Source organism: Arvicola amphibius, chromosome 10 (genome assembly GCF_903992535.2).
Source record: "Arvicola amphibius chromosome 10, mArvAmp1.2, whole genome shotgun sequence".
Classification (NCBI taxonomy): Eukaryota; Metazoa; Chordata; class Mammalia; order Rodentia; family Cricetidae; genus Arvicola; species Arvicola amphibius.
The window spans coordinates 70194395-70209055 of NC_052056.1; the positions used below are offsets into that span (position 1 = coordinate 70194395).

At 44.8% G+C, this 14661-nt stretch overlaps 1 protein-coding gene across 4 annotated transcripts in view; it reads right to left on the minus strand.

Moving 5' to 3' along the window:
* Positions 1–14661, minus strand: part of St6gal1 (ST6 beta-galactoside alpha-2,6-sialyltransferase 1) — a 49341-nt gene that overhangs the window by 4153 nt on the left and 30527 nt on the right. For all 4 annotated transcript variants that reach the window (XM_038344623.2, XM_038344624.2, XM_038344621.2 and 1 more), the window contains 2 exons: positions 2350–2448; positions 899–1073 (listed from right to left, as the gene is read on the minus strand). In XM_038344623.2, the coding sequence (XP_038200551.1) occupies positions 899–1073; positions 2350–2448 (274 nt within the window). The remainder of the gene's footprint in view (positions 1–898; positions 1074–2349; positions 2449–14661) is intronic.

Genomic DNA, 14661 nt, shown 5'->3' on the forward strand with positions numbered 1-14661 from the left:
AGATAATGCACAGGGATGGGTTCCTGGAACCATCTGGCTCAAAGTGTTCCACTACAGGTACCCATGGAAAGAGTGTCCATCCCTCTGCCTGGAGAGCCTGTACACTCATGGAAATGTCCCAGTGGTCTGCCCAAAGAGAAAGGGAGGGAAGGATAGATGGGTGGTAAGAGCTAAAGGACGTGGGAAGAGCCCAAGAAGAGGGCCTTTGACCAGAGTTCAGGACCCTAATGCCCAGGCCATCCCATGTCAGCTCCCCACGTCCTACACAATCCCACACAGGCAAGCTTGCCTGTCTTTTCTTAGGGTTGTGACGAAGGCATCCACAAAGCAAGAGAGATACAATTGACTCGGATTCCAAACATCGTTCTGCAGAGTGGTCTTTCTACTTCTGTCGATATTTAAGTATGTAACATTTTGTTCTTTGTACTTTTTAGCGTTGTGAATTTTGAAGACACTGAATATCTTGATTATTAGTTTTAATAGAAGATTAATCATATTACTTGATTCATAGTTTTGGCATACTCTCCAAATTGTAAACCTAAGCCCAGGGTCTCACTTCATCCAAGGCCCTACTCTCTCACTTTCTCTTTGCTTGTGCATCTGTTTACACTATTGCTCCATGTTAAATCCTCCTTCTCTCCTCCACAGAACTATCTCCGACTGTGTAGCTAGCAGGGTTCTTCTCTCTGACAATAGCAAGGCCACTCCTCAGTGTGGCCTGAGATGCCTGACTGAACTCCCTCGGCAGACATCCTAAGAAGAAAAATCACATCTTACTTGAGATAGAACTTAGTACAGTGTACAAGCTCAGCAACTGTTCTGGTGAATGAATGAGACCCAAGAAGAAAGTCAACCTCTTCTAGAAAACAATGCAGGACTTCTCCAGGCCCGGACTCACCCAGCATGCCGGAGGATGGCGGGTTTGGTTGAATCCAGTCTGGAGAGATTTCCTGCATGATGTCCCACAGTTCCCATGGCATCTGAGGCCTGAGCATATAAAAGGGCTGGTTGGGGTACAGCTTGCGATAATTCTTATACGTTTCGAAGAAATTGTAGTCTGGCTTCTTATACCACTGGGAGGAAAAAAAAGGAAGTGGTTGGGTCAATGAAGAAATGTGCTCCTTGCATAAGCATTCTTGCCAGAGCATCAGCTTTGTCTTGCAGCAGATCACAGACTTCTCCAAATCACAGCATGAGTGGGTAGTGGGGTAGGGACCAGGACATAGTCTATGCTCACGGCACTGTTGGACTGGTGGCCTCAGGTTTCAGAGCCACCAAGACTGGGAATGGTATCAGCTGAAAGGGGGTCTCTGCACCATCTAAACTAGCTTTTATTTGCTGTTCGTTTGTTTGTTTTTAAGCTGTTCTCACTAATTTTGCAAAAAGGCTGTCCTGAGTTCCTGGTCTCAAGTGATCCTCCTGCCTCAGCTTCCCCAGTAGCTAGGACCAGCATACCAAGGTACTCTTACTATTAAAGGAGAGAAAATTGGGGACCAAGTTGTTGCATCTGTGAGTTCAAGAGTCGTCCTTTGCCCGATCAGGCAGACTTGATTATAACTGAGATCACTGGAAAACTAGAGACTTCAGAAGCAAAGGCACTGGTGACTATCACAGCCGACTAGCCATCGGTGGGCATTTAAGGATTCAGTGTGCCAGGAGAAGTGCTTGCTGTCCTGCTTCTGGAAAGCCATTCTCTTGAGGCCACAACAGCCTATGACAAGAGAGGCTAACCTACATCTATAAAACAAAATGAGGGGACAGAAAGCCTGAGAAGCCAGCAGGCCCATGGCTCCGATCTTCTACCTTAAAACAATGGACAGTGCAGATCTGTGCCATTGAGTTAGGAAATCCGGTCCTGGCACGGGTTTCGCCTTTCTATGCTTAGCTTTCCCAGCTGTAAAATGGGAGCCACCACACTTCCACCTACTTCTGGATAGGGTTACAAGAGTGCAATGAGAAGACTTCTGGATGTCAGAAGTGAGGAGCAGAAACGTGACATTACTGATAGGAGTAACAGTAATTGTTCTTGCTTCACCAGGATTCATCGGGAGTAAGTGGCCTTGATGAACACAGTAAGCAAGCATTGATAAACAGCTCTTACTCCGGATGACCACTGGCCCAGTCTCCAACACTCTTAACAGGCATCTTCTCCAGAAAATATGCAAATGACCTTCCAGGGAAGGCACCCAGAGGGACTGGTTAGGACAGGGGGGATTCTGAGTTTGCTAGCCCTCACCCCCACAACCGTGTAGAGGGCGGCCTAAAACCCAAACAGCCAGGAATGGCTCAGTCAGGTATGGCTTTAAAAACATAAAAACAAATCCAAGGGCAGATGGAAGGTCCACTTACACTTGGGATATCAGCATGGTACAAAGATGGGTCCCACACAATGAGGATTCCTTCGTTGTACAAGCTGTTCTTCAGGAACTGCTTTTCTGTGGTGATTAACTGCAGGGAGAAAGAGACAGGATGTGACATAAGCACTGTGTGTAAATATTTGGCTCATAATAACAATTGACACATCACCAAGTTGGTACCGCCTGAGACCCAAGCTGGTTTAGTGCTTCCCTTCAATGGAAAGACAGGAAGGATGCTCGCGAGAACTGAGTTTACAGCAAGCTGTTAGCCATGGAGTAGAAAGGGTTCTGCTCGGACCCTGAATCTAAAGGGTTACAGTGAAAATGGTACCGTACCCTAGTCCTATAGCTATACAGTGCCAGGAGTAGAGAAACAAAAAAATTATGGCCCATTTTCAAAGATGCCACAGGCAAGTTTACAGATATACTGAAAATACTGGGTCCCAGCTAGCCTCTGCCAGTCCAGCTACAGGCCCAGCACAAATTACTAACAGCCAAGCTTGCCTAAGCACCAGGGACATGACAAGGTCAAATGTCTGATAAGTTTTAAATAAACACTCAATAAATGTCAACAAATTTAACAATGAACCTACCCACTATCTTTGGTAAGAAATAGATAAACATAAGTAGCAGAGAGAAAGACAAGCCAGATGACGTGGACACTCACTCTGGATCGCTCAGCGAGTGAGGAAAGGGAGGACGAATCAGGCTCTCTGGGCTCTAAGTCTGTTTGTTCTCTGAACTCAGTCAGTGTGCCCGTCACTCTGGGCTGATGTCTAGCCTTGCAAAATCATAAAGTAATAAACTGACTGCCTTGCTTCGGCCACCCTGGGTCTCCAATGCTCATATTCTGAAGCGAGGGTCCTTGTGCCTCACAGGAGAAGTCAGAGTGGATTTTAAGTCCTTATTAAATGTAATTGAGGATCCACAAAAATCCTTTTAACCACCCACAGAGTCTAGTCTAGTCTGATTACATCATCTTTCATAGAGGCCAAACAGATCATAGTTTTTCTGTTACCAAGACACGGTCACATGGCTGAACAATAGAAGTCAGCAGCTCACACGAAGGGAACAAGTATACTTCAAAAATAAAATAAGCACACTTCAGATGCAGGTTCTCAGCAGCCTGAGAGATATTCATCTGCCACCTACTGTGAGAGTGTGTCTTCTAGTAACATCAGAAGTTCCACCTGTGACGTCTCACCCACATGACTGCCCAAACGTAAGCTGAACAAGGAAGACAACAACAGACTTGTCAGCTTGGACAGGGACAAGCCAAGCAGGCTTCAACCCTACAAGAACAACAGGCGATGGAAGAAAGCTGGGAGCAGGGAAGAGGACTCCAGTTGGTTGTCCAGCACCAAACAGAATCTCTGAAAACATGCATACAAGTAACATTATATGGACCGACTGGATATTGAGGAATATATGTGAATACACAAATACATAGACACATGCAATAACAGACAGTGAAGAAAGAGATCATGAATTTGAAGGAGAGTGAGTAGGAGTATATGAGAGGGTTTAGAGGGAGGGAAGGGAGAAATGTCATAATTAGATTATTATCTCAAAAATAAACACAAAAGAGGAGCTGTTTTAAGAATCAAATGTGGAATATAAGTAAAGAGGAAAGATTAGCCCTAAAGGCTTAATAATGAGGAGAGCTACATCCTTTTAAAAGACACACACACACACACACACTCACGCACGCACGCACTCGTAAGCACACGTAATATGAGATAGCTATCAAACACTCATTGTAAAGAATAGCTCAGGCATGAGGTTCCCAGGTTAAAAGTGAGCAGTGCATATGGTAAAAACCAGATTGAGAAGGGGCTGAAAATGAGAGGAACAAAATTACAACAACCCCTTCTTACCTCGGTCACCAGTGTTAGGGCAGAGACCTCACGGCATCGCTACAGTGTCTGGTAGCGACACTAAGGGAGATTTATGTGTGGTACAAAGAATAGCAATGTCATGAACTTCCTGTCCCTTTCTATAGATGGAGGACCCCTGCAAGCCTGTAGAGATCATCTTGTGCGGAGCACGCTCTTCTGTGAGACAAGAGTTATGGTGGTGAACTCACGTCAGCCAGCATTTGTATCATTAGATCAGTTGCTAAAGAGCCAAGGGTTACACAGACCCTGCCCCTCAGGTGGTCACAGCCTGATAGAGAAGGTCAACAATGAAACAATGGCTAAACATACAATAGTATGACACCAGAGACAGGGTAAGGATGACAATGGGGTGTTTAATCATTAGGGCATGATAAATATGAACATGCCACATCATGGGGGTCAAGGGAGCAAGAATGTTCCAAACACAGAGAACAAGTGCAGATCCCTGATGCTAGAAGATGCGAGAGTCCAGGAAATGGAGAACTGTCAACACGAGCCTCTTCTTTCTTCCTTCCTCGGTAACCTCAGATATTTATTTCACCGAGTGACAACCTAGAAGAGGCTATCTGAAGTAAATACTTGTCAGCTTCTCTTGCAGCTAAACGGCCAAGTAACTAATTCTAACCAATAATGGGTGAAGAATATGGCTTCCAAGAGGTGACCCTTCCCCTTTGGTTGCCTGAAATGTGGATGTGACCTCTGCAGCTTGAGGGGTCATCATGAGGTCGTAGGCTGACAACAACAGTGATATAAAAAGTAGAAGAACCTGGAACTTTGTCACAGCAGACAATGTGAAAGTCAGAAATGTCTACCCTGAACTTTCATAAGACAGAAGAGTGAATACATTTGGCCTAATTAAGAAAGTCTCAGGGCGGGGGGCGGGGGTGATGAGGTGGTTCCTGTCACTACAGCCAAACCTAATTTCTATTATATATGGAAGGTGTCTGTTTGGGGACTATAAATTTTTAGTGTGGTTAGAATACAGAGACAGAGGGAGATGGACAGGAACCAAGTGGTAGGTCCTTCTCATCTGTATCCCAAAGGTGAACCAGCTTCTGGTAGTCTTCCTAAGTACACATACACACATGCCCCAATCCAGCTGTTTCCTTCATGTGTAAGGGAAGAGGCTACTTCCAGCCTCTGTTGGCTTCTGTAAACTTTCTCAGCATCTGTGGCTTTACTGTCCTCAGAAACCCCAAGAGAGAAACCAAACTTTCGCCTTTATTATAAATGATAATAATGTGCCATTGACTGATGGCTACAACTGAGTGTTTATTCATTGTAGTAAAAATATTCACAATGGTCCTAGGAGGCACTGATTCATAAAAGTTGTACTAAACTCAGGAATGCCAAGGAACTTGCCCAAGTCACGCAACTTATTAGTTCGAGTCAGACCATGAGTCTCCTACTCGTCTCGAGAGGGCAGACTTCTAACCAAACCCTAAAGTGACTCACATATGCAACATGGGTTCCAGGCTCTTGGAGAGGGATGTCTAAGGGGAGGAGCTTGAAAGTATATCATGAAAATACTGATTCCTGACTGAGGTTAGCATGTCACACCCGGAAGATTCCAGAAGGATTGATTAAAGCACCATTTTGTAGATGAGTAAAGTGAAGTCCAGGGAAGAGGCAGCACTGTCAGAGGTTGTGAGCTGGAGGCAGAGACGGAACAGAAGCTTAAGGGCAGGAGACCTCCAGTCTTCCTGCTCCAGCTGGGGACACTCTTACAGCCCCCCCCCCCCAGGAATTTAAATAAAGCATCACATCCCCTTGTACACAGGCAACTGCTTGGTCCTCTGAGCTGCTTGAGATGAACAGAAAGGCATTTCAAGACACTGGAGAGAGGCGATAAATGGCACATTTAGGGAGAGGAGAGCAGCAAATGGCCAGGGCTGGGCTCTGCTGGAGGGAAAAGGGAAAGTCATGAAGCATCAGTGTACCTACCTTCCCAACCCCTTCAAGTGAAATGGTTCTGAACTTATCGACATCTGTTTCTATTGGGTGGCATTTAAACATCAACTCAAAGAAAGAGTCCCTGAGACCTATGGAGGGCTGGAAGTGCGAATTCCTGGTCTGCTTCCTCCTCCTCTCTGTGGTCTTGGTAGACTTAGGTCTAAAACGTTTGTTCACACACACCACATCCTATGAGGCCGTGCCTAAGGGACCAGCCAATACTGGAAAGAGCAAAGCTTCTGTACTTATGTGACAAGGCAGTATGAACTGTCAAAGGATCCTGGTGGGAAAGGGATGAGATCATGAAGAGACTCAATCATCCCTATAGCAACAGAGCTCAGAAGAAGAGCTAGCAAGAAAAGGCTACTCCGGGACATAGGCATTGCTCCTCAAAAGCAACCTTGCCAACCACAAAGTAACAAATACTAATGTATAGAAAATAAGTGTAGAACACACACGCATGCACGCACGTATGCATGGTGTACTCATCTATGGTTACACATGATTCGGCTGCTCAGACCTTACCTCTGCCTAGTTCTGGCTGTGGCTCTTTTCTTCCCAGACCACCTTCTCTCCACGTAGGGCTGTGCCCCATTCAAATGATGAAAATCTGATTTATGGTGTGCCTGTGTTTAGAGACAGGGCCTTTAGGGAGGACCTGAGGCCATAGGGTGGAGCTCTCATCCACTAAATATGACGACCTTAACAGAGAAAGAGGCACCAGAGTCTCTGTGCTTGTGCTGGAAGAAAGGTGAAGGGAGGACATAGCAAGAAGCCGGCCATCAACACACACGAGCATGTGTGTGTCCTTATTAGTATGCATTGTGAGATATAAAAATATATATGAACTTCGTAGAAGGAATCTAAGTTCTTGAAGCTTTCAAAGATAAAGGCAAGCATGTGTATGCAGGTGTATATACACACACCTATGTGTATATATGCGAACACATGCAAATATGAATATACTATATATTTTCATGTATAGAAAACACATGTATATATGAACATGTGTATATGTGTATCTAATGTATATGATGTATATGTATGTATATGTTTCTACCTGCACAAAGCATGGAGAATCAACACTACTCCATCAGGAATGAGCACACCAGGGTCGGAGCTGGGTTACCAGAACCATTTTTCAATAAAGAGAACCTGTGAGATTAAAGGAGCCTTAGAAGAAAGCAGAAGTCCCTCTGCAACCAAGACAAGAGAGGGAAAGAAAGCTTTCTGGATTTCAGTACTCTGGAAAAAAGCCCCATCTTCACCAATTCTTCATATGTGAGAATCAAATCTTTAGCTGTTTTCTGAATTCAGGGCTCTGCTCTGGTCCAGACAGTACATTTCCTGACTGGTCCCTGTGAGGCCAAAGGTCACAGCCCATAGTACACATAGGTGTGTGTATATACACTCTGCGGCCAGAAGACTGAAGTAGGCCTTTTCTTCCGTCTTTACGTTTCAAGAGAGGCCTGTGAACTTCACTGCCAATGGCTTATTTATATATGAGTGTGTGGAGCCTAATTAAGCCTAATTTGGGGCAGCCACACCTGGCTTTCACAAACAGGGAGAACAAAACCACTTTCGGGAGGTCCTTGCTGGGGCAATGGCTGGCTGGTAATTAGGGACAACTGACCAGACTTTGGTCACATCACCTTCAACAACACTGACTTAGGCAAACAGGGTCAACTCATCTATTTACTTTTTCTTTAGAGGCAAGGTCACTCTGTGCTGCCTGCCCTGGCCTTGACTTCCTAGGCTTAAGGGATTCTTCTGCCTCAATCTCCCACGGAGCTGGAACTCCAAGTGTTTACACCTGCCTGTCATTCTTCACTGTACAATATTTACTAAGGAACTTATCTCTGATATCAAGTGTATCTCATGGGCACATTCACAACAACTTAATATTTAAAGCCAAACAAATATCCTGGAATACTTCACTCTTCCGGAAAGTACAAAAGTGCTAAAAGTGAAGGAATGAATGAGTGAGTGAGTTAATGAATGAAGAGAGACCGGGGCATGGAAGAAGAAAATGTGAGGGTGTGTATGTCACAAGGAACAAGAACCACCACGGGCCAGATCTAGAATAATTTGCATAAAAAGGAATTCAGAACAGCATTGAATTATAAACCACTGAGAAGTAACAATCTGTGACTCCTTACTTACCAAAAGAAGGAAAGAAGAGATGGAGGGAGGGAGGGAGGGAGGAAGGGGGAAGGGGGGAGGGAGGGAGGGGGGAGGGAGGGAGGGAGGGAGGGCGGAGGGAGCGAGGGAGGATCGAGGGAGGGAGGGAGAGAGGAAGAGAGGGAGGGGGGAGGGAGGGAGGGAGGGAGGGAGTGTTGGAAGGAGGGAGGGAGGGAGGGAAGGAGGGAGGGAACTGTTTAGCTTGTACTGTAACAACTCACTTTTTAACCTGTCTATCATATCCTCACCTGAGGTCACGTATTACTGTGGGGATTTAAAAAACAAACAAACAAATAAAGCAAAGCAAAAACAATGTCCAGCTCCTCACCGGCTGCAGAACACAGGAGAGCAGACCCTGAATCCCGCCTAGGGAGCACACTAGAGCTAACCCTGTTTTTTTGGGGGGGGGGGGCAGGCACAGGTGAGTCAGCCCCGAGGGAGGGTGTGAAAGCAGGGGAGGTGACCCTGATCCCCTCATATGCTCCCTGCAGCAATAGGGAGAGTGGGTCCTATACCTTGCCTGGACAAGACAGTGGAACTGGCTCTGGTGGGGTGATCATGAGTGAGCTGGACCTGAAGACCCAAAAGCAAGGAAACTGGACCCACTGTTTGCTGCAGGCTGCAGATGGGTGGGCTGACAAAGGCAGTGCTGTCACTCTGGTGGTGACAATGGGAGAAAGCTGGCAGGTTGAGCAACCCAGCTACCTGCCAGGCCCAGAACAAGGGCTACGGGTTGGCCTCCCTCAATATTCTCTGCATCTATGAACTGTTGGAGCATGTGAAGGTGACGAGCCTACAGATGCAAAACTGCAGGATCTCCACAACACAGGACAGCAACAGGATTGCCAAGAGGAGCCCCAGCGAGAGCCCATTATCAGTGATGACTCAGAGGCCAGAACCTCCAGCCAGACCAATGACTTGTGGCCATGAGCACTTACTGACAAGTGCAGGTGAACGGACTGAAGAGTGAATTGCAGGGCACACTACAGCTTCCATGAGAAGAGTCTCCTTTTTTCTTGTTTTATATTTTGTTTGTTTGCTTTCTTTGGTTTTTCTTTTAAATTTCGTTTTGTTCTGGGAGGGAGACTGCAAGGGTGGAGGATGGACTGGTTGGGGGAGATGGGTGGGACTGGGATACATGATGTGAAATCGGCAAAGAATCAATAAAAGCACAAAGGATAATGAAACACAGTTTTCAAAAATATAAGTGAATACAAAAGGGGAGGCTTTGAATATATTCACATTAAATGAGATTAAAAGGACAAAACTGAAGTATCTGTTTCTGAGTTAGTGCTGTAAAGGAAAGATATCATAAGATTAACAAAACCAAGAGACAGAAACATGAAAGAATGGCATTAATATGAACTGGTGCTTTCCTGCTTGGGCATCGCACACCAACGTACTTAGGGACTGGTGTCTATCAAAGTACAGCATGTTGATAATCAGTACTTGGAAGCTTGTGGCAGGAAGGTGAGTTTGTGGTTAGCTGGGGCTATGCACACAGGAAGATTCTGTCTCAGAAAAAGAAAAAAAATCAAATCGAATCCATCTGTCCCTCAATAAACATATAAAGGAGCAGACTATCTAGCAAATATCATAAAAGGCTATTTATAACTGAGTCTGGATAAAAGCATACACAATCTTTGTTTGTCTGATATGGTCTTGTAATATTTGAAAGGTTTGAAGTATTTCCAGATGAAGTGTTAAAATAAGCAAAAGAAATCTAGCGTCAATCACAGAAGGGTATCTAGCAGTTAGTACTTCTGTGGTGGTGAACACCATAACTTGTCTTGGAAAGTAACAGGGCATTAAAGAGGTACACGGTTTCCTTTTGTCAGTGAGGGGGTTTCCAGACATATTTAACTTAAGAGGAAGCTCACTCTAAATGAGGCTGTCATGAGTCATGAGTACCAGACTGAATTAAAAGGGGGGAATGGAGAAAGGCTGCTGGGGACGGGCACCTCCTACCTTGGTTCTGGGCCACTGCCACAGAGCATGCTATTCCCGCCACCATCCCTTCCCTACGGTGACAGACTATGTTCCTCTGAACTGCAAGACAAAATTTAGTCTCTCATTTTAAGTTGCCTTCTAGTATAGTGATGTGAACAACAGAAACAAATAAATACAACCTTGACTGGTGTTTCCCACACTGACTGGCTAACTAATGTTATTATCGACACTTTGATATCACAGTGAACAAAATGACAAATATCCCTCTCACAGACCTTACCTTACAGTGGAAGAGGGAAGAAATAAGGAAAATGGGTAAACAAGGTAAAGAATGAGGGAAAAGGACTTGAGGATGTCTTTAGAAAAGCAGGGGAGTGTTCTGAACCAGCTGTCTGTTAGAGGGGCTATGTCCTATGCAGACTTTGCTACTACCTTCAATGCAATCTGTGCAGGTCACCTACCCCCACTCCTGGTGTAGGAGGTCCTTCTGTATTTGTGTTGCTTTCACTAGTTAATAAAGAAACTGCTTGGCCTGATAGGGCAGAACTTAGGTAGGAGGAGTAAACAGAACTGAATGCTGGGAAGGACAGACAGGCAGACACCATGGATCTCCTGCCTGGGACAGACCCCTGTTAGAATCTTGCCGGTAAGCCATAGTCAGGTAGCAATACACAGATTAATGGAAATGGGTTAAATTAAGATGTTAGAATTAGTCAATAAGAAGTTAGAGCTAATGGACCAGGCAGTGTTTAAATGAATACAGTTTCTGTATGGTTATTTTGGGGGTTAAGCTAGCCGGGCAGCCGGAACAAGGGACCCCGCTCTCCTTTCAACACACTCCCCGCCCCCTTCCTTCTGGGCCTCATTTGTACAGTGAAATGGTTGGGTAAAAGCCTGGGTAGAGAGCTGCTATTTCTGTCTGACTGCCATTTGCCGCTGAGCTCCAGTGTCCCTCACAACCTGCCTCAGAGAAAGCGGTCCGTAGCAACTTCTGAAATGAAGAAACTGCTTTCTACCTCCTGAGTCTTTTAAAGCTGTGATTTCCAATAACCATTTGAATCATCTCAAAGGAACTACCATCTCTAGAGATTTCATGAGCACTTACCACAGTGAAGAAATATGAGGAACAACTTCATGCCAATAAATTAGCTAATTTAGAAGAAATACGCACATTCCTTAAAAAAATACAAACTAGCAATACTCAGACAAGATGTGCCACATATCAAAGAAACCAACTTTATTGCTGAAAAGCTTTCTACAAAGAACAAAATAATACTTGGGGGGGGGGCACACGCCTTTAATACCAGTACTTGGGAGACAGAGGCAGGCGGATCTCTGAGTTTGAGGCCAGCCTGGTCTACAGAGCAAGTTCCAGGACAAGTTCCAAAACTACAGAGAAACCCTGTCTTGAACCCCCCCAAAAAAATACCAACAACAACAAAAACATTCTCTCTTTTCCTGCTGTTCTTCTAAAGAGGCAGGCTGGTCCTTGCCTCTTCTTCCTCTTCTTTCTCTTTACTCCCCACCTCCCTTTATCTCAATAAAACTCCCACAAAAAAAATAATAACAATACTTAATTCTACACAAAGTTCTCCAGGAAATTGGAGACCATGGCCCACCTCCCTCTGTGAATGGCCCTTACTCCATCACCAAATGCCAGACAAAGATGTTACTAGAAGGCAACCCATGATCCTATACGCCACATGCACACAGAGGCAACACTTCCTAGGAAACTGCCCGCAGTGGAAACATTCTAGGGTTAGATGAGATTTTAATGGAAGTACTGGTTATGGCGGAGTTTGAGTTAGAAAGAAACATGAGTTAGATAAGAGGAGATAGCTTCTAATTTATAGGCTTTTATTATCACATAGGATTCAATAGCGCCCTCACAAAAAGAACTCTGAGCCCCAAACTGCTGTTCCCTTGTCTACCTGGCTCCACGGATACACTGTGTTTTGTGTATACTTTCTACAGGCTTTCCATATGTATGCAATGGGGGAGTGCTTTCTTCTTTCACTAGAGTCCATAGGGAAGAAACTGTATTGTGTTCTTCATCAACCTTGGCAGAGGACTTCAGCTGGCCAAAGAGATTCCGGGGCTGCTGGCTGCACATCAGACAGACAAGGCAGGAAAGAGGGGACACAGAGCTGGTCAAACTTCTAGCTGGAGCTTTTGAGTAAGAAGGTGATTGAATTCACTTTCAAGTCTTGGCCCTCTTCGGCTCAGCAGTGACACAGAATGTACCTGATGGTCAGAATCAAGAAGCCATAGAAGTCACAGTACTCAAGTGGCTTAACTTCCAAATCATGAGGCCAAATACTTACTATATTACAGGCATCAGTCAATACCTCCTCATGATAAAGGTGTGAACTTAAGTTCTCAGAAAGAAAAAACCTCTGTGTTGAACATTCCAGAACTTCGGTGATTATGGGGACTTGAATGTTGAAGATCCAGGGCCTTATTACAAATAATCTTGGGTTTCCTTGGCCTCCACTGCCCCTCTTTGAGTATGAAGCAACACCCTTGAGACAACTGGTTAGATCTTTCGGAATTTATGAATGGACCCTCATGCCCACCAACTGATGGCATCTGAACCATATAGCAGAATTTTCTGCTTTTTGTTGTGACCTGCCTACCTGGTATTACAGCAATGTGTTGAAAGCCATGCTGGTTTATGACTTTCTTTGCTCTATTACTATACAGACGTCATGAAACTGTTCCCACATTGCAGTAGGAAATTTGTTTCTGGCCCATGGTCGCCTCATATTGGCTCCAGAAAAAAACTTATGTATTGTTCCATTTGAGGTGAAAGCAGTGTTTCGTGCATTGACCAAGCACAGAAGGAATGTATCTCAACATAATCAAGGCTATATATCACATGTCCACGCCAACATCATAAAAAATGGGAAAAACTCAATGAATTAGAACTAAAACCAGGAGCAAGACAAGAATGTCTTGTCCACTTTCTGTTCTTATTCAATCTACATGTCTATCTACTGGTAAACAGACAATGAAATGTGATATTTGTACACCATGGAACTTTATTCAGATGCAAAAATGTGATATTTATAGGAAAGTGGACGGAACTGGAAAATGTTGTACTAGGTGGGGTGGCCCAGCTCAGAAAGACAAATGTGCATTCTTTCATCTGTGATCCTAGCGTGTCATGTTTCCCTCTGTGTATTTCTGTGGGAGTGAGTACATGCCGAGCCTGGGAAACCAGAAAAGAGCTAACAAGAAGGAGACATCCAACTTTTTAAAGGGTAAGGGGTGGGAAAGGTAATAGAATACATAGGGTATGAAAGAGAAGAAGAAATGCCAGGGGTAGAAGGGCTTAGGAGGAGGGGTGGGAAATAGAGACATGGGACGGAGCAGGCATGGGGAAGGGCCCAACAAGGTATTTACAAAACGTCCATAAGGAAACCTACTACCTTGTAAAATAAATGAAAGACTAAAAATGTCAACAATAAGCGAAAAGAGAGCTCGCTCACCTTATGTTCACCTTAGCTCGATTATACACGATGGAAATGCACACACACTGCCCCCACCAACACCTGTCTATCCACACCTTGGGAAAGAAAGTTGGCACTTAAAGAATGCCACAGAGGCGGGGAGATGGTTGCGATAGGCACCTTTTGGCACAGGAAGAAACCTCAGATCTGCTCCCAATGCTGTAAAACTAACTAATAAACAAAAACACAAAAGCTGCTTTGGGGTTTCAGGTAGCGTCGGGGGTGGGGGAAGACCACATCCAACCCCACCTCTGCTCCATCCTGCTTACATTCTGAGCCTCTCAGAGTAACTCTTACAGCTTGAGCCTAAACGACCTTGGGTAACACAATGATCAAGCTTCATATGTCGTAAAACTCAGGTGAGCCAAGATGTGGAGCACCTCGGGTGATGTTTAATAAATGGGGCTATTACTTAGGCTCAGCCCCAATAATTATCTGGGGATGACCTGGATGAACCTGTCAGCAGACTTGCGCCTCACAACAGGAACGAGGCTCTCTCCTTAGGGTCCCAGATGTTTCTAAAGAAGCCACTATATTCTCTTGTCCTGACATCTCTTCTTTCAGGTCCCCTGTGCACAACAGGTACACAGTTGAGTTTCACAGAAACCATCTCACACTGAGAGTTAAAACTGGGTCTGTGTATGGACCCATATTTAATAGACCTCTTTCCTGACGAATCTTACCACATCTGGCATGGGGCAAAAATGGATCAGCTGAACCAAAACTTTGAAGTATGACACTCTTTCCTATAAAAAAAAAAAGTCATTTTCTTAATGAGAAAGGCCTCAGTTTGTTTCCTGTGGCTTTGTC